The sequence below is a fragment of the Pelmatolapia mariae genome, linkage group LG16_19, assembly GCF_036321145.2.
Source record: "Pelmatolapia mariae isolate MD_Pm_ZW linkage group LG16_19, Pm_UMD_F_2, whole genome shotgun sequence".
NCBI lineage: Eukaryota > Metazoa > Chordata > Actinopteri > Cichliformes > Cichlidae > Pelmatolapia > Pelmatolapia mariae.
The window spans coordinates 25,026,140-25,045,964 of NC_086241.1; the positions used below are offsets into that span (position 1 = coordinate 25,026,140).

The 19,825-nt window shown below is 37.9% G+C and overlaps 1 protein-coding gene across 1 annotated transcript; it reads right to left on the minus strand.

Annotated features, from left to right (window-relative positions):
- Positions 1-1,141: 1,141 nt before the first annotated feature.
- LOC134646086 (C-type mannose receptor 2-like) lies at positions 1,142-19,205 on the minus strand. The gene is made up of 9 exons (XM_063499783.1): positions 19,105-19,205; positions 18,929-19,030; positions 18,597-18,752; positions 15,375-15,517; positions 5,105-5,208; positions 4,492-4,643; positions 3,940-4,079; positions 2,296-2,399; positions 1,142-1,919 (listed from the first exon to the last, which is right to left on the minus strand). Exons 1-9 carry the CDS (start codon positions 19,172-19,174, stop codon positions 1,781-1,783), a joined length of 1,110 nt encoding a protein of 369 aa, XP_063355853.1. The 5' UTR covers positions 19,175-19,205; the 3' UTR covers positions 1,142-1,780.
- Between the last annotated feature and the right edge of the window lie 620 nt (positions 19,206-19,825).

The window sequence follows — 19,825 nt, forward strand, 5'->3', positions numbered from 1 at the left end:
GCAAATATGCGATGTCTTGATAAACCAAGCAGATATTTGAAATTTACACAGCTACTTTCTCGCCTGAAAATATGTTAAAAGTTTATTTTGTGACCCAGAAAGATTAATAAGACTAATTTTAAAACTTAGTAGCAGCCGCCATTGTTGGCAGCTGAAATTTGGCTGGGCCGCACTATGAATTCTGGGATATGGTGGGCCACGAAGGACACACCCGACCCATCCTTCAAATTCGGGGAAATGAAGGACGCATTTGTCGGCCGCATTTGAAGGAGTCGATGACTTGGGACAGCCTTCGTCGCCTGGCTGTGACGTAATCGCACTCAAAATGCGTACTTCAAGCGTGCAGTCTCTTAATTGAGACACAGCCACTGTCATCTCATTGGAGGGCCTCTTTAGTGTTCAAATAGTACAAAAAACCCCAAACAAACAAACAAACAAACACCTTCTAATATTTCAAAAATGTTGTGTTTTCTTTGTTTGTTTTTTAATTTCAAATATTGTATAACAGGACAAAACTGCAAACATGGATCCAATTTTCTCTCACTCTTAACTAATTGAAGCCTTTCATTAAACTACTGTCTTTCTGGCCAGACACATGGCAGCACTTCTGCAATAATTTTGTTTGTATTTAACAAAATCAAAATGCAGAAGTGTACATATTAGTTTTTGACTGTTAGTGAAAACGGTTTTCTTTACAAATAATTCTCACTGAACTAACACAGCCAACGTTTGTGCTCTCTGCTCATATTGCCCCCATATTAAATATTTTTTTTGCTTTTAAAAGAACTTATTTTAACATTGTACTTAACAACAAACAAATCTCTCTAACAAAAAAGTAACTTCAAGAGCCAAATTGCATTATATTTCTTCATGTCAATATACAGGCCGCAAGTAGGGGTGACATCCCTAGGTGTTGCTTTATGTGGAGAACATAGAACATAAAGTTAATATTATTAGTTATGAGTTATATTAAGAGATCAAAGTGTATTTAAGGTTTACAGTAGCTCAGTTTGCTTTTCTATGTCTGCTGTTTTGCTGTTGTGGTGAATTCTCCTTCACCTCCTTGACACCTTTCCTTTACCACATGATGCTTTTCACTGAAGTTAAGGAACAGTGATACAACAAAGATGTGGGAGGCATTTTTTGACTATTAAAATGTAGTCAGGGAGTCTGAACAAACTGATGAGGACTGAGAGGGAGAGAAGATTATTTATATACCGATGACTGATCAGGGAGTGACAAACAGAAGAGAAACGAGACACCTGCAGTAACAACACAGATGAAAACAATGTTCAAATCAGGGGAAAACAGATGCAGGAATTAAAACTCATGCAGGTCAGAAACAGACATTTGTTTCAAAGTAAAACAGTAAATAAGGAAAATAATGAACACAGACATGAATATAAACACTCAACTACAAAGAAATACGAATCAGGGAGGAACTGAGAAACCCTGCAGGAAGTAAAACTAGACTTGAGTCTTGAAACAAAAATAAGGATCACAAACTGACAGTTACCACCAGAACAACCATAAAGTCAAAACAGAAACACTCAATAAAAATAATAATAATGATAATAAAAGCAATATCACAAGAAAAAAGAACAAAAACAAAAATTCAAACAGTAGAATAAAAATCAAACAGAAACCCAAAACTTAACCACTTATATATGAACAAAAAAACATATCTAGGCCTTTTAGGATAAAACTGAAATACAGAAGTACAATTATTGTAATCAAAGAAAAAACTGCAAAACATTGATGAATAGATCATCTTTCTGAATCAGTTGTTTTCTGGAACTTTTTCACAGATCCAGTGACAAGAAGATGAACATCGATGATCAAACCAAGTGTTTTTTTCACTTCTGAGAGAAACACAGTCCTCTTCGCCACCATTATTAGGCTCATCTGTTGCCCAGTACCTACCAGGTCAGCGACAAATACATTATCTTATTATTATTAAGAATTATACAGTGTATATATATTATACACTGTACATTAAGATCACCAAATTTCAAATAACAATAACATTTTTCTTTTCAGGTGGTTTTTAAACAGGCTTGCATAAAGTGTGCAGATGGCAAAACACACCAGCTCTGAACAAAAGAATTGTTGTTTTGACTGATATAATAAACTTCTTTTGCTCCCACTTGCCCAAAACAAGTCATTAGTACACATCTTTACGCTATTAGCAGTCAACCACTGACATGTAAGCCTTTGTGTTTATATCTGCATGCATCTGTGGGTTTAACAAATTTCCTATGTAAAGAAATAAACTGAACCAAAGTGAAGGCTTACATCAGAGTCAGTGGAGTCCCGTCTACCCATTTCCATGATCCCTCCTGTTCTTTGTCATTTAAACCAATCCAAACTTCTTCTGTGGTGATCGTAGAGAGGAAGTTCTGTTTAATATGAAGAAAAATCTTTTTATTTTACTTTAAAACCACAATTTTAGTCTATGCAGTGTTAGAGAATTGTGGATCAATATTGTTGTCATTGTGCAAGATGATTAGATAATTAGCAAGAATGCTCACCTCTGTTTCACACACACACACACACACACACACACACACACACACACACACACACACACACACACACACACACACACACACATGTTCACTGTTGCAGACACACACGACACATGTTCACATGTGAGTGTCTTATCTGTCGCATGATTAATGAGATGTTTGTGTAGCCACTGAAGGGCTGCGAGGGAAGGCCCGAGTTTGTAGTTGGCTTAGATCAGATAAGGAGCTTCTCCCTTTGTAGCAAGTTAAAGACAGAAAGCGCTGTAGTCTTGCTTTTGTACACAAGTGACTGGTCTGTGAGTCAGTGGGGTTTAAGTGTTAGACCCAACATGCAGTTTATTTTATCTAAGTTTCTTTTAAAAATCCAAAGCCAGCAATAATTAAAACTTTGAATTTTCTTTAATGCTTTGACACATTTTGTGCAACAGTGAAGATGCATTTCCTGACAGCTCACACAGCAAAACACTCACTCAAATCTCAATAGCAGTCATTCAAATCTGTAATTGATTTGTGATATGTTTTTTCAACAATCAGTATGTCATTGGCACCAAAATCTATTCATACTGTCTAAACAAATGTAGTCAAAATGTTAATATATTTTGTCAGTGGACTCATATTTTTACTAAAACATAATTTTTACTAAAACACAGAATATCAGAACTAAAAATCATGTGCTGTGGAAACATAGTGCAATAGTATTCTGTAAGTTACTGGACTGCCTGTCACTCCTGCCCCTTGCCTCATAGCAAATGCTCTCTCCTGCAATGTATGCTGCATCCCCTGCATTTGTTGGCATCATGATGATGAGCCTTTATTTGTCACTACAATGTTACACGTACATGTTACCTGCAGTGAAACAGGACTGCAGGCATCTTTCCCATATCATGTTTTCCTTATCCTTGCTACACTGCCACACTTCCTTATTCTTCTTCCGCTTCTTCTATTGACAAGTTGTTTCCCCCCATACAATTTTTGTCTAAACAGATTTCTTTGATACACTCTAGAACAGGGGTGCCCAATCCCAGTCCTCGAGAGCTACTGTCCTGCAGCTTTTAGATGTATCCCTACTCCAACACAGCTGAATCAAATGGTTTGATTGCCTCTTCAGCATGCCATCAAGTTTGGCAAATGCCTGATAACAAGCCATTCATTTGATTCAGGTGTGTCGGAACAAGGATCCATCTAAAAGCTGCAGGACGGTAGCTCTCGAGGACTGGGATTGGGCACCCCTGCTCTAGAACATTAAACATGTTTTAAAACGCTCATACACATCATGCATAATGATTTTTTTTACTTTATTTTGAATGTGTTAACACTTAAAAAAGTCTGAAATAAAAGGCTATTTACATTAAAAATGGTAGTTTGAATTTTTTTTACAGCTCAATAACACACACGTACATAAACACTATACCTTTTCTTCAGGGCTGTTAATAACCACCAGATCTGCTCCTCTGTCTCTGCAGTCCATTCTGGCTGCATCCCAGGAAGCAGAGCTTTTAGAGATGAGATAGCAGCTATGGTTGAAGCTCGATCCTACAGGACATGTTTTATCTGGAAGAAATTACAAACAAATAACATTTCAGTTTATGAATGATCTTTTCTGAACTGTATAACAATGAATTCTGTTTAATTAATTAAAATCCTCCAAAGACTTGATCACAAAGATCTAAACAGTTTATTTACTTGCGTGTCATTATTTATAATGTAGTAAAACTAATAGAAAACTTTTAACAAATACAACAATTTAAACAATAAACACCACAATAAAAAACTGTCAGAAACCCCAAACTTAACCACTTTCTGAAGTCTCCACTAAGATAAAAGGAAAAAACAAATGCAAATTTTTAGCCACAACTAAACACATCATAATTATAAAATAAAACAGAACAATTAAAATCTAGAATTATAATCATAGATAAAACTACAAAACATTTATGAATAAATGATCTTAAAGAAACTGTACTGTGGTTTGGTGTATTTTCACAGATCCATTGATGAGAATATGAACAAAAATGATCATTCCAAAACCTTCCCCATTCCGTTCTGACATAAACACAGTCTTCTTCTCCATCATTATCTTCTCCACCATTATCAGGTTGTCTTATTCCCCAGTACCTAGCAGGTCAGTGACAACAACATTATTTTATTATTATTGAGAAAAAAATGAGCCTTTGGTGTTTGTGTGAGGAATTTTGTCAAACAAATTTTCCATCAGCAGCTTTGAGTTTTTATAAACACACTGTACAATAAGATCACCAAATTACAGATAACAATGGAAATAATATATATTTTATTTTACTTTTTTCAGTACATGGTGTTTGTTAGACAGGACTACACAAAGTATACAGACAAACACATAAGCCCAGATTACACAGACATCTTGACTGATATAATTACTGCCTTGGCTCAGTGTGGCAAAAAACAAGTCATTTGCATGCATCTTTAAGCTTTGGGAAGCCATTTGGCTCAACCAATATGCAAGCTGAACAATCTGCATGCATCTGTGGGTTTAACAAATTTGGGAAATATTTTGGAAATTTAATAAAAGTAATGAACTGAACCAAGTGAAGGCTTACATCAGAGTCAGTGGAGTCCCATCTACCCATTTCCATGTTCCCTCCTGTTCTTTGTCATTTAAACCAATCCAAACTTCTTCTGTGGTGATCGTAGAGAGGAAGTTCTGTTTAATATGAAGAAAAATCTTTTTATTTTACTTTAAAACCACAATTTTAGTCTATGCAGTGTTAGAGAATTGTGGATCAATATGGTTGTCATTGTGCAAGATTATTAGATAATTAGCAAGAATGCTCACCTCTGTTTCACACACACACACACACACACACACACATGTCTGGTTTGCTATCCTCGTGGGGACATCCCATTGACATAATGCTTTCCCTAGCCCCTTACCCTAACCCTAACCATTAAAAATGAATGCCTAACCCTAACCCTTACCCTAAACCTAACCATAACCTAATTGTAACCCTGACAGTAAAACCGCATTTTGAGTGTGAAAATTGCTTTCAACCCCGAGGGGACCTGGATTTTGGTCCCCACGGTGCAGAAAGTCCCCACCAGGATAGTAAAAGTCAGATTTTGGTCCCCACCAGGATAGTACGAACCCGTACACACACACACACACACACACACACACACACACACACACACACACACACACACACATGTTCACACAAAAGTTTCTTTTGTGGTGATATCAGAGAGGAAGGTCTGTTTAACATGAAGAGAAAACATTTCAGTTTTGAACCACAATTTTTTATTTGCATATTTTAGAAATAAACTATGAAATTATTTTTATGTCATAGTTCGCACGCGAGAAAAAACATAATGCGAGCAAATGATGTAATTTCACAGGCGCAGTTAAATTCATCGCTTCTAAATTTAAAGAAACCCACGTGCTTAGAATGTGCATAAAGAAGCCATTCGACACAAAGATTGTCTGCTTTGCATACACTGCTATTTGCTTTTAATTTGAAAAATTGTTTGCCAAATAGTTATCAACAGTTATTCATTTCCTTTGTAGCAGTGGAAATACAGATAACTCTCACTGGATTACTTTACTGCTGAACAAATCTTTTAAACTGTCCGCTTAATCTGGTGTACAACATAGCTCTTGTGATTTAGAAAAGTCACTGTAATAAGAAGAATGCATAATTCCTAAAAAGAAAAAAAAGAACAACATTAAAAGAAGAAAAAAGTGCATAAACTTATTATTACTATGATGCTGCCTTTGAGTGCACTTTGATCAGTCAAACACAGCTGTACACATCTGGCTGCAGAGCTTCACTGACTGTGGGTTCAGGTGCCACTGTAATTCATCTAAATAATATTAAAGATTCTCTGAACAGTCAATCTGTGGACAGGAGAGGAGGATGTTACAGGCTGTCTTTAGTAAGTAGCTCATTTGTCTGATCTGAACTAGTGTCTAATAAAACAGTTATCACTGTTGCTATCATTTTGTGTAAATCTAAAGGGTCTTATAGCTACTAACTAATCTCACAATTTTCTTTTATTAATCGATATTAATTGTGATTAATCGCAATTACTTGATCAATAGCCTGGCTCCAATTACATTTTTTCAGCTTTATATTTTAAGGTTGTAACAGACATTTATGCAATACAATGAAGTAAATGCAGAATAAACACAAAGAATGTATGCTGAAATTCAAAGTGAATTTTAATAGTTTTCATCAATCTTTAACACAGTGAAAACTTAAAAAACCTTCAAGGTCATCAACAGTTACTGAACCCAGGCCTAAAGGTTAAAGTGAATAGAATAACAGAATACCATAACAATAAAGGGTGCACAAAACTCAGTATTTAAAACAGAAAAAGACACAGCTGAAAACCCAGAATGTTGAACATTTTTCACTCCAAAGGAGCAATTTGGCTTAGTCCTTCTTTGCACTCAGCCAGTTACTGAGGCAGACTATTCTGTTTACATTATCTGATGACAAAGAAGCACGCTTCTTTTGAATGATGTGACCTGAGAGTGAGAATAAGCTCTCACAAGGCACTGTGGTTGCAGGGGTTGACAGGTACTTGTGTGCAATAGGTGCCAACCTGGCATGTGCTCCTTCTCTCTTAAACCACCACTGTAGTGGACACTCTCCTACGTCAATTTTGGGCTCTGCTTTGTACAGATTCAGACAGCGGTCATTAGCGTCTTCCTCTGTATCTGAATCAGAAGAACCCAGCACACATGCTGGCAAGGTTCAAGTAGTTCTTCCAGCTTTTGCAGTCTGTGAAGCTCCTGGTCAGTCAACATGGTCACCTTGCTGTTTTGCTGAGCCAGGACGGTGGTCAGCACAGATTTGTTTCTCTGGATCCGCTTGATCATCTCTAGGGTGGAGTTCCATCTTGTTGGAATGTCCTGAACAAGCAGTTCTGTTTGATGTCCATGTGCAGCTTGCTGTGCCTTTGATTCCTGAGCATTTGCTGGACTATGCTTAAAATGTCCAACAATCTTGTGACATTTGGCCAGAGCCCTTTCAAATGTGCTGTCATTAAGAGAAACTGTGACCGTTCTTTGCAGAATGTGGGCCATGCAGGGCTGTGTTCAAATGGAAGTAGATTGGTGGCTGCAACCATGTTACGAGCACTGTCGGTGCCAAGCGTGGTTAGTTTGTCCCTGATTTTCCATTCGTTTGCAACACTCAGAAAATGGTCAGCACACACCTCAGCATAATGCCTCTCTTCAGTTTTAATCACTGTTAGTGCAAACGATTGTAAAGTCCAATCGTTATCAATAAAATGTGCCGTGACCCCCAAGTAATTATTGTTGTTCACCGAAGTCCAGTGGTCTCCAGTGAGAGCGACATTCCTTACTTGCACAAGCTTACTGGACTGCTGAGCCCTCTGGTCCTCATACAAAGCATGACACAGTGGTTCCTCTCAAGGGTGGATTGTAACATACATCTCCTGATGCAGCGCGAATGACTTCTCTCAGTCCGTCATCTTCGACTATGCTAACTGGTCAGGAGTTTTTAGCTATCCAAATTTCCAAGGAATTGGTTAATTTTTCTCTAACATTTTTTGTTTTTCGTCCACGAGCACCATACTCCTGAAGCGTAGATTGGCGAGGTCCCGTAGAGGCGGATTCAGGTGGGTGTTTTACTCTCAGGTGATACGCCAGTGGTGAACTGCTTCTGTGGTACTTGAATTTAGCTTTGCAAACTGTGCACCTTACTCTCATTTTGTCCAACAAGCCATCAGGCAACTTCTTAAAGAGAAACTTTCCACCCAAAAGTCCGTCTTCGTCCATGCTTGCATGTGTTAGCTATAGTAGCATGGTATCACTTCTTCTTCTAATCATTTCTGTCAGGCCAAATGCCAGCATAGCACAATGTTGCCCCCTCCTCCAGAGCTGCTCATGAGTTTAAAGATCTTAGATTACAGGAAAAAAAAACAAAAAAAAACAAAACTGCGCTATAGGGATGGGTATCGAAACCCGGTTCTTGTTGAAAACTGGTTCCCACTGTTTCAATTCCTTAGAATTGTTTGCCATTTTTGCAAAGGATTCCCTTATCGATTCCAGTCGCCCCGAATGACGTCACCACGTTGCGGAGCGTCATTTACCTGGCAGGAAACATGGCGGCTCAAACGTTTGGTTATATTTTACGAGAACGGATGACAACAGGGCAACTTGCAATACTTGCAAAGTAGATATTTCATTTAGAGAGGAAACACTACGAATATGCAAAAGCATTTGCTCACAAAACACACGATGACCTTAAATGAATGTCGTGTTTTTAATTCCGCTCCGGACTCGTGAATCTCAACCCAGCAGCAGCGGTAACGTTTGCACGTCCTCTCCCGTTAATGCGGCAGGTAAATAATCAACTAACAGTGCATATTATGTTAGCGCGATCTGCCTTATTACAAAACCTGCCATTACTGTGCATTTAGGTGACCATGATTAGAGAGACAGACAGAGTCTGGCTGGCGCTCGCTGGCAGTTGTCGCTGCAGTCTACCGGTAGCGTCTCCTTTCAGGCCAGGATAGACGAATGTCAACAAGCAGTGACTAAGTTTGAGGTAAAAGGCTTGCACCCATTTGCCACAGCAGATGCCCCCGATTTTTGGTAAGTGAATGTGTTTAATTGTGGGCAGGGACATTACTGGATATTCTTGTGTAATTGCTACAGAATAATTTATGTCATACTTTGTTATTGCTACAGAAGAATATTTATTTTATTGTTTTACATTTACAATTTTTTTTTCCTGGGGACCCTGTGACACCCCATTGAAGAGCCGTAGGCTGTGGATCACTTAAGATCTCACTGTTGGGTTTGTAAGGCCATGTTACTCCTAAATTTCTATCTTGTTCAAAGAGAAGATATAAAACAAAGTTCTAAGCTAATCGTCCTTAGTGTTCTCCTTTTTTAAAAAGAATCGATAAGAGAATCGATAAAGAATCGAATCGTTAAACAGAATCGAAAATGGAATCGGAATCGTGAAAATCTTACCAATACCCATCCCTACTGCGTTAATTGCGTTAAAATTTTTAATGCATTGAATGTTTCACGTTGATCTCAACAATTAACGCGTTAATTTTGACAGCACTAGTTTTTATGCTTTGTGGTTTTACTGTATCTGTGCAGCTAACCAGCAGATTTACTTTAGTCATGTCTACTGTAGATTCATCACTCTGGTCTCGGGTACATTTTTATTACAGTAAAATGTATAAATATTCTGCATTAAAACAGTCTTCAAACTCTATATAATTGTTTAGTCTTTAAATTGTACACCACAACTGAAGCTAATTCACTGTAGCTAAATCATACCACAATTTGTTAGTTGATTCATTCCTCTGTTGCCCCTCTCTGCTGTGGTGTGCCCCAGGGGTCTGTATTGGGCCCTTTATTATTCTCTTTGTATATGCTACCCTTGGGCTCCATATTTGAAAAATACAATATTTCTTATCACTTTTACGCTGATGACATTCAAATCTATTGTCAACTGACTGATGATTTCTCAGCATCACTGAACTCCCTGTACGATTGCCTGAGAGAGGTTAAAGATTGGCTGTCAGAAAATTCTCTCGTTTTAAATGAGAAAAAAAACTGAAGTTATGGTGTTCGACAGCCATATTCCTCGAGACCAGCTTGTTGCCCTGCTGGGGCCCCTAGCTAACTCTCTCTCTGATTCTATGCGTAACCTGGGTGTCTATTTGGATAGCTCCTTTAAGCTCGATAAGAAAGTAACATCTGTAGTTAAATCTGTTTTTTTTTTTCAACTGCGTCAGATTTCTAAAGCTAAGCATTATATACCACACAGGGACCTGGAAAAACTTATCCACACTTTTGTGACCTCCAGGTTAGATTATTGTAATTCTCTCTACTGTGGTCTCCGAGCCTTCTCTCTTTGAAGACTGCAACTCGTTCAGAATGCTGCGTCCTTCCTACTGGAACTAGAAAATTTGACCCTATTACTCCGGCTCTTGTTGATCTACACTGGTTACCAATCAAATATCGCACTGAGTTTAAAATCTTGCTACTCACTTTTAAAATCCTGAATAACATTGCGCCCAGCTGCCTCACTGACCTCCTCAATCTGTAGACTCCTTGTTGTGCATTAAGATCATCAGGTCAATTACTCCTGGCCCAACCTAAGTTTAGACTGAAGAGCAGAGGCGATCGTGCCTTTGCTTCAGCTGCACCCAACCTTTGGAATAGCCTCCCTGTTTCTATTCGAGCCTTGGACTCTATCCAATCCTTTAAATCAAGATTAAAAGCATATCTATTTGACTTGGCTTTCCTGACCAGTTAATACCCTTTTAAATCTTTTAAATTTTAAAACTTTTATTAGATTTTATTAAATTTATTATTTTATTATTAATTTTACTGCTGTTTTTGTCTTCTTAGCAGATTTTGTATTTATCTAACTCTCCTGGTCTGTTAGTGCCTCTATCCTGTCTGTTCTAGTGCCTGATTTGTACCCTGTTATTGACTTATGTTGACTCTCCATATTACTGTGAAGCACTTTGGTGTGCCTTCGGGTTTTTAAATGTGCTATATAAATAAAACTGTATTGTATTGTATTGTATTGTATTCATATGAATCTAATTGTGCTACATGGGATGTTCTGTGCACCAGTGAATGTACTGCTTTATCACTGGCTTCCCTTTAATACTGAAAAACATATAATTCTAGGGCATGTTTTGAAGCACTCCTGTCCAGTTATGGTATGTGCAGTTACATGTGTTTGATGCAGACTGAGCAACTTTTTGTTCAAAGGTTTAAATGTCTGTATTTTGGCCAAAGTAAAAATTTGGCCCTTAGAGGTTCTGATGCACACTTCTTTTCCTGATCCTCGTTATGTGTTTTTTAAGTCATAAAAGCTTTGTAATACTGTACAATAGATTAATGGGACAGCTGTGATGTGGCTTCACAACTTCAGAACTTACCTTAGATTACTCTGGTTTGTAGGATTTGTTCAGCAGTAAAGTAATACAGTGATGGTTGTTTGCATTTCCACTGCTACGCATCAAACATTAACTGTTGATAATTTGGTAAACTTTGTCTTTCAAAATGTAAACAAATACGGACACAAGCAGCGCCTATGTCACTTCCACTGTGTAACTGAATTTAATGCAGTAACCTTAAGTGTCCATCAAGGTGACCAATCACATTAGGACCACCCTTCTCCTTTGCACTACTGCACCCCATCAGTCAAAAATGAGTTGATTTGCACAAGCAGGATTTCTCTCCAAGCACAAAGAGCTAAACGCAAGGAAGTGAAAGAGCAGCACTGTTTTACTGAAGATAAATTTCCCAACAACTCATATAGTAAATCACTCTCGTTAACCTGCAGCATGCTGTAAATCTTTTTCAACAATCAATAAATCATTGTCACCAAAAACTTGTTGATGCTGTCTACACAAGGTGATCAAGATGTTAATATATTCTCTCAGTGGTGTTACAGCCCTGGCCATATACAGAATCAGTGCGTGTCAGTATGTCTGTATTGTTTTTCATATGTGTGTACTGTGACTTTAAGAGTCTCGGCAGGCCCCTCCTTGGGTGAGCTGTTTTGGGTTGGCTTTGACCTGGCAGCTCCTGATTGGCCCCACTATCAACAGGCTGTTTTTTTTTTTCATAAAAACCTTTATCCTTCATAAAAAAAAGTTCATAAAAGATTTAGAGATTTTGCTGATACACTTTAATTCAGCAAATGTAATATTCATCATGGTTTTTTAACTTTATTCTGATTGTGTTAACGTTAAGAAAAATGTTCATTTTTTTAATAGTAAAACTATTCACCAAATAAGAAAAGAAAAACAGAAAATCTCTTTTAGTAATAGGATAAGATGGCCCCAACTGACAGCATGCTCAGTGAATACCTCAGGCAGCACAAACCCAAGGAAGAGGAGGAAGGCGAGGAACCATTATGGAAGGACAGGCCCCTCCATGGTATGTACCACCGGCAGATAGCGGAGGTGGCTGATATCCAGAAATGCTGCCAGTGGCTGGACAAAGCTGGACTGAAAAACAGCATGGAGGCTCTAATCATGGCAGCACAGGAACAAGCTCTGAGCACAAGATCCACAGAGGCTGGGGTCTATCACACCAGGCAAGGCCTCAGGTGCAGGCTATGTAAACAGAGATGGGCAGTAACGCGTTACTTGTACAAGTAACAAGTAACGCGTTACTTGTAACGCGTTACTGTAATCTGATTACTTTTTTCAAGTAACGAGTAATGTAAGGGATTACTATTGCAAAAACGGTAATTAGATTACCGTTACTTTCACGTAGGAACGCTGCGTTACTGCGTTACTAAAACCGTAATTTTTTTACAGAATGTCTCATGACAGTGATGTAAGCGAGTGCGACGTTCGTGACAAGAGCTGTGTGCAGATCAACAATGGACAGTGCGGGAGAGAGTATGAGCGTGCAGCGTTTAAAGCGTGGAAGTACTGACCTTACTTTGAGTTTGATTCCATAAAAAGTGACAAAAACATTAGTGTCCATTGTGCGTGGGAAGAAAACTTCTTTTTACAGCGAAAAAAACCCCTAAACTTCCAAGCAAGCAGCGAGTGAGCTACGACGTAATGTGAAATTCACAGAGAAACTCGCGGATTCTTCAACTGACCGCTGCGGCACACCTGCACCAGGGCAAACCTACGCCTACCCCAGTCCTCCTTTACAGGTGAAAATAGAGTAACAGGACCGCTAGTCTTTGATTTTATTTATTTTCTGCTGTGTTTTACTTTCATCTATTTGAAAGAGTGAGTGTAAACACAAAAAAATATTTTATTTTATATGCTGGAATGTGCAGAAAATAGGTTTAAATGTTAAACAAATTTCTTCCAGTCAGAGAATGTTGCATATAATTACATTTTTGCTTGATGCATAAAGTTAAAAGATTTAAAGTTTTAAAAAGAGACGTTTCCATTTGATTACATTTTGTATGATGGATTATGCAGAAAAAGTAGAATTGGGCTGAAAGATCTATCGCTTTACCACCTGTTCAGGTTGTAAATCGTGTTTTTAAAAAGTAACTAAGTAATTAATTACTTTTGAAAATAAGTAATTAGTAAAGTAACCGGATTACTTTTTGGGGGAAGTAATCAGTAATTAGTAACTGATTACGTTTTTCAAGTAACTTGACCAACACTGTATGTAAAGATGCCCCTAAGACAATCCAGCACATAACAGCAGGGTGCAAGATGCTAGCAGGCAAGGCATACATGGAACGCCATAACCAAGTGGCCGGCATAGTATACAGGAACATCTGTGCCGAGTACAACCTGGAAGTCCCGAGGTCAAAATGTGAGACGCCCCCAAGGGTGGTGGAGAATGACCGAGCTAAGATCCTGTGGGACTTCCAGATACAGACGGACAAAATGGTGGTGGCTAACCAACCGGACAAAGTGGTGGTAGACAAACGGAAGAAGACGGCCGTAGCGATCGATGTAGCGGTTCCGAATGACAGCAACATCAGAAAGAAGGAACACGAGAAGCTGGAGAAATACCAAGGGCTCAGAGAAGAGCTCGAGAGGATGTGGAGGGTGAAGGTAACGGTGGTCCCCGTGGTAATCGGAGCACTAGGTGCGGTGACTCCCAAGCTAGGCGAGTGGCTCCAGCAGATCCCGGGAACAACATCGGAGATCTCTGTCCAGAAGAGCGCAGTCCTGGGAACAGCTAAGATACTGCGCAGGACCCTCAAGCTCCCAGGCCTCTGGTAGAGGACCCGAGCTTGAAGGATAAACTTTGCTTTTCATGTGAAGCATGACCCTGATGGTAAGCGTGTCATGGACAAAAGTAAAACAGTATGTCGGATCTGCCACACAATGCTCAATTACATTGGTGGGAACTAGTGCGTTACCACAGTTAGCTCGTTAATGTGTTGACGCTGTCCAGCCCCACACACGGGGCGATCCACGGTAACTCGTTAACGGAGATTTGCGGCGTTATGGCGTTAAAGTCATTTTAACGAGATTAACGCTGACAGCACTAGTGGGAACACAACGAATATGACTGCACATTTACGCCGACATCATCCTAGTGCAAAGACAAGTGGAAGCAGACAAAAACAACAAGCACGCATGCTACAAACTTTACCCGAGTCATTTAGACAGCCGTTAGCACATGATTCTCCTTATGGGGACCTGATATGTTTAATATGCTGCTGAGAATATACCCCAGAAGAAGGGTATAGCATAGCTTTTATTTTGGAAAGAGCCATTTCTCTGTAATAAACTCTCTTTTCCAAAGATGAGTGATTTCTCGATCAGATAGATTTATTTTATTTTTTAATTATTTTGTTGTTTCAGCAACATTACAATTAAAAACTGTACTTTTGAGTTAAAATATATATTTATAATTTTAATAAATGACAAATTAAAAAGGCATGAACATTTTTTTGTATCGAAAAAATATCGAACCGTGACACCTAAGTATCGAACCGAACCGAACCGTGAATTTTGTGTATCGTTGCACCCCTAATATATATATATATATGTATATATATATACATATATATATATATTTTAATTCATTTTGGGACTCCTGACCCTCACCCGTAATTATTTATTTACATATATACGCATATATACACATACATATATATATATATATATATATATATATATATAAAAATAATTACGGGTGAGGGTCAGGAGTCCCAAAATGAATTACAAAAATACATCATTAAATAATTTATTAAATGTTTTAAATAGATGAATAGGCATGTAATTAATTACTTAAATATGTATTTATTAATTAATTCCAATTTTAATTAATTAATGAAACATTTAATTATTTAATGGTGTGTTTAATTAATTAATTTTGTCACCCCTGGCCCTTCATATACATTAACACTGTACCTGTTCTTCAGGGCTGTCAATAACCACCAGCTCTCCTCCTCTATATCTGCAGTCCCTTCTGGCTGCATCCCAGGAACCAGATCTTTCAGAGAGGAGATAGCAGCTATGGTTGAACTTGCTCCATCCTACAGGACATGTTTTTTCTGGAAGAAATTACCAACAAATACCAGTTCAGCAAGTTACTGAATGATATTTAAAGAACTCTATAACAATGCTCATTTGATCTGTTCAATTAATTGGAATTTTAGTACTTCAATAGTTTTGCTTTTATCAATCACACCAACAAGAACAGTAAAGCCAGAGGGACACATTTCCCGCTGGGAAATTAAAACAGAGTGGACTGTGTCAAAAATAAGACAATGAAAACACTCTAGACGAATTTATGTAACCACTTTGTTGGTGAAAGTTGGACCCAGATCCAGTTTATCAATGATGTGCTTTTTTCATTTGCCAAATATGGTACTGTTGTGATCAGTTTCATTTCTGATACTAAACTATTGTCTTGGCTGGAATGACCATGTTGCTGATGAGACTGCCCACAAATATTATGACTGCATCGTGGTCAGAACTGTTGTATTAGCACTGTGACAGACTGGTGACTTGACCAGGCTGTACTCTGCCTCTCACTCCACAGCAGCTGGGATAGGCACGAAACCTTCCAATACCCTGAACTGGATAAGTGGAAGACAATGGGTAGATGTGTCTGTTAACCCACTTCCAGGCCTTTTGTTCACACATTGATATCTAAGGCAATGTTTGAACATCTAAAAACATTTTAGAGATAAAAGACTGAAATTTTCACAGACCTCTATTACCATCAAAATAAATCAGAATCTGTAATACATCAAAAAAGTCTTGACTAGTTAAAATATGAAAAAAGTCCAGCACTCCTGCAAAGAAAAGTGCTTGTATGAATGTTCGACTAGGTCAGGGGTCAGCAACCTTTAACACCCAAAGAGCCACTTGGACCCGGTTTCCACACAAAAGAAAACACTGGGAGCCGCAAATACTTTTTGACATCTAAAATGAAGATAACACTGTATATATTGTTTTTTTACCTTTATGCTTTGTGTGAACAACTAAAGTAAGTAAGTAAGTAAAGTTTATTTATTAAGCGCTTTTCACAGACAGGCAGTCACAAAGCACTGTACACAAATATTAAAATAAACAATACAATCAATAGACATTATACACAATGTAAAAGATCAAATGTAAATAATGTAAAGAATATAAAATACGTAGATCAACAAAAGGCTTGTTTGAACAGAAAAGTTTTTAACTGCTTTTTAAAAGAATCCACAGAGCAACTAAGGTGTGTGAAATCCATGAAGTGCTACAGAGAAAATCAAATTTTATTTATGTAATTAACACATTTTGAACTCTTAAAGAAATATAACAAAAGGAAAGACACTGAACTAAAATGATCCATGTAGCAAACAACAACCTTTGGGCTTTTGGAGCCTTGACCTGACTTTTAAAAAGTAATTGGAAAAAAAGCACTATGCTGCTAAAAAATTAAAAATAGATATTTGCAAAATTCTGCCTAAATATGTGTTTTACCTGGTTAATGTGTGTGGTGGGGCGTGGTCTGCAGTGCCGCTGCATGGGAGTTGGACGCACCTGAGCGGCACCCGCAATCATGCCTCGCTGCCTTAAAGTCTGTGCTCTCTCTGCTGTTGTGTTGTCGGGCTGTGAGCTGAAAAGCTACAGCCGGCTGTGTGGGTACAGCAACCGTGTGTGAAAAGTGGTCAATAAAGAGATGCTGAAAAGCATGCTCATGGAAACGTCGTTGGGTCTGCCGTGGTATGTTTACAATGGAACTTCTGCTCCTGAACCTCTGTGCACAGCGTCTGCAAATCGGGGCTGTACGAAGTCACTTTCATCTTTACGCAGGACTGTAAGCTGTCATCTGTGAGGCGTGAGCGGTTTTTGTTTTTAACATAGTTCACGGTGGAGAATAGCTGCTGACATAATGTGGATCCGAAGATCCATAATTGGCCTACCTGGGGTTGAAAGTCTCGATAAATGCATGGCGTTTCGGCGGGTACACCGGCTTCCGCGAGTGTGACACTTATTTTGAGCGATGAAAAATAATAAAATATAATTTTATTTTTATATTTCAATATCACAATAATCTTCCAATTTAGAACTACAAGTTTAAAAAAAGAACTAAACACAAATAAAATACACTTCAGCTAAATACTTCTAATTTACTTTCCCAAACCACCTGGAGCCGCAGTATAAGGACAAAAGAGCCGCATGCGGCTCCGGAGCCGCAGGTTGCCGACCCCTGCACTAGGTGAATGAGGCATGTTGAAAAAAGTGCTTTGACTGCTCAAGCAGAGTAGAAAAGTGCTATATAAGAATCAGTCATTTAGTTTTTGAGATATTAATGTTCAAACATTGCCACAGATTTCAATGTGTAAAAAAAAAATTAAAAATAAATTAATGAACCATTTTTCAAAAGATATATATCTTGAAGTATATGAAGCTAAATTATCATAGAACCCATTAGATGTGTTCAAACTTTGAAACATAAAATTTGTATGTAAACGTGTGATGGTTAAGCAGAATGTTCTAAAGAAAATAAATGTCTGACTTTAGATGGAATGACTGTAACTACCTATATTAAGGTCTATTTGTTGTAGACTCATTAATTTATAAATGTAACTTACAATTTCTATAAAGGAATCAATTTCAGCATTTTTGTACTGGTTAGATTTTGTGATGCAGTTGGCATCAGCAATGTTGCTTCATGTTGCTACTACTGGGGTTAGGTTAACTGGTGAATCTAAATTGTTCATAGGTGAGAATGTGAGTGTGAATGGTTGTGTGTTTGTGTGTTGTGTGTTTCTGTGTGTTGGCCCAGCACCAGACTGGCCACCTGTCCAGGTTGTACCCTGCCTCTTGCACTATGGTAGCTGGGACAGGCTCCAGTGACCCTGAATTGGATAAGCGCAAGAGAATGGCTGGATGGAAATAAATTAAATGAAATATCATCCAGCAACTTTCTTGGGTTGACTTTATGAATTTCGAAACATTTCAGTGAGTGCAAAGTCTTAAAGAGCCACAATCTCAAATGACAATGCATATTTGGTCTCTTAAGCATTTAAGTTTAATTAATTTAAGTTAATTAAATTTCTTCTCAGTGAGAGAAAAGGAGAACAGTATTTGCTAGAGATATGAATCACTGTAAAGACAACGGTAAATAAAAGGACTCACTCTGTTTGTACAAACTCAGAAGCCCTTCAAGCTCTTTGAGATTTTCAGAGAGGTTGGCACGCAGCAGGTCTCTTTCCTCAGTCATGACGGCAAGTTTTTTACTCACAGTGGAGAGATTTGCATTCAGGCTGTCTCTTTCCTCAGTCATAATGAAGTCTGAAATAAATAAATTAGGACAGGTTTTTGAGACACAAAACATCTTGTGCATTCATACTTAGACTGCTTCTGATTTATTTTAAATCATAAAAACTTTGAACATTGCTCTGCTTGTCAAATATTAATTCAGCACTCAGTGGCAGTTTGAACAATTATTTATGAAGAATCAGACTCACAGTGGACACCATGAGTGACAAATCTAGTTAGAAGTAAAACACCCAGCAGACTCCAAAACACAATAACACCTAAATAACGATTCCCCTTACAGCTCTTTGGACCTGAAAAGAGAAGAAAAAGAACTGAATTGTGCAACAGTAATAACAGCTGTTAAAATCAATCTATCACTTCGTACCTGTGTGATGTGTTGACGGTTTTGGGTTGTCTTGTTCAGCAGATTCAGCACTCGCAGAAATTTCCTCCATTGCTCACAAGCAGGCAAATTATTCATTTCCTAAATGGTGAGATCTATAGCTCAGCGCTTGTAACCTCAAATTATCAGTAGTTTCAAGTTCTTCTTTTTTTGAACTTCCGAGGATGTCACACATTTCAGATGTTGTTGATATGATTTTCACAGCACTAATCGACCAGTAGAAGTGGATCTGATCCTTTCTAAAGATAATTTTGTGTATGACAGTCATATGAAAACTAATAAAAGTTAAATTTCTTTACGCAGTTTTTTTAAGAACTTTAAAGTTTCAGATTTTCATATAAAGAAAATGATCAGAAAGTTAGCAATTAAAACTTTAGGCTCCTGCCTAAGACCTTTAAGTTCTTATTTAGAAACTATATAGAAACATGCTAGATAGTATTTTTTAATCACTTTTTAAAGATGGATTATTTACTGTCATTGCTGCAGAGACATTTGTATGATATGTGATTAAAAATAACCTCAACGCAAGAATGAGATATTAACGTTACACATGAAAGTGCTAAAAGGGGAGAATTTCTCTCCCTCCCTCTTCCTTTTTAAAACATCCAGAAGCTTGTATAAACATTATAATTTCTTGGAAACAGCACAAAAACAACAGGTCAGCTCCTAAAAATGTTAGATTAGCACAAGTGGAAAGTGGCAA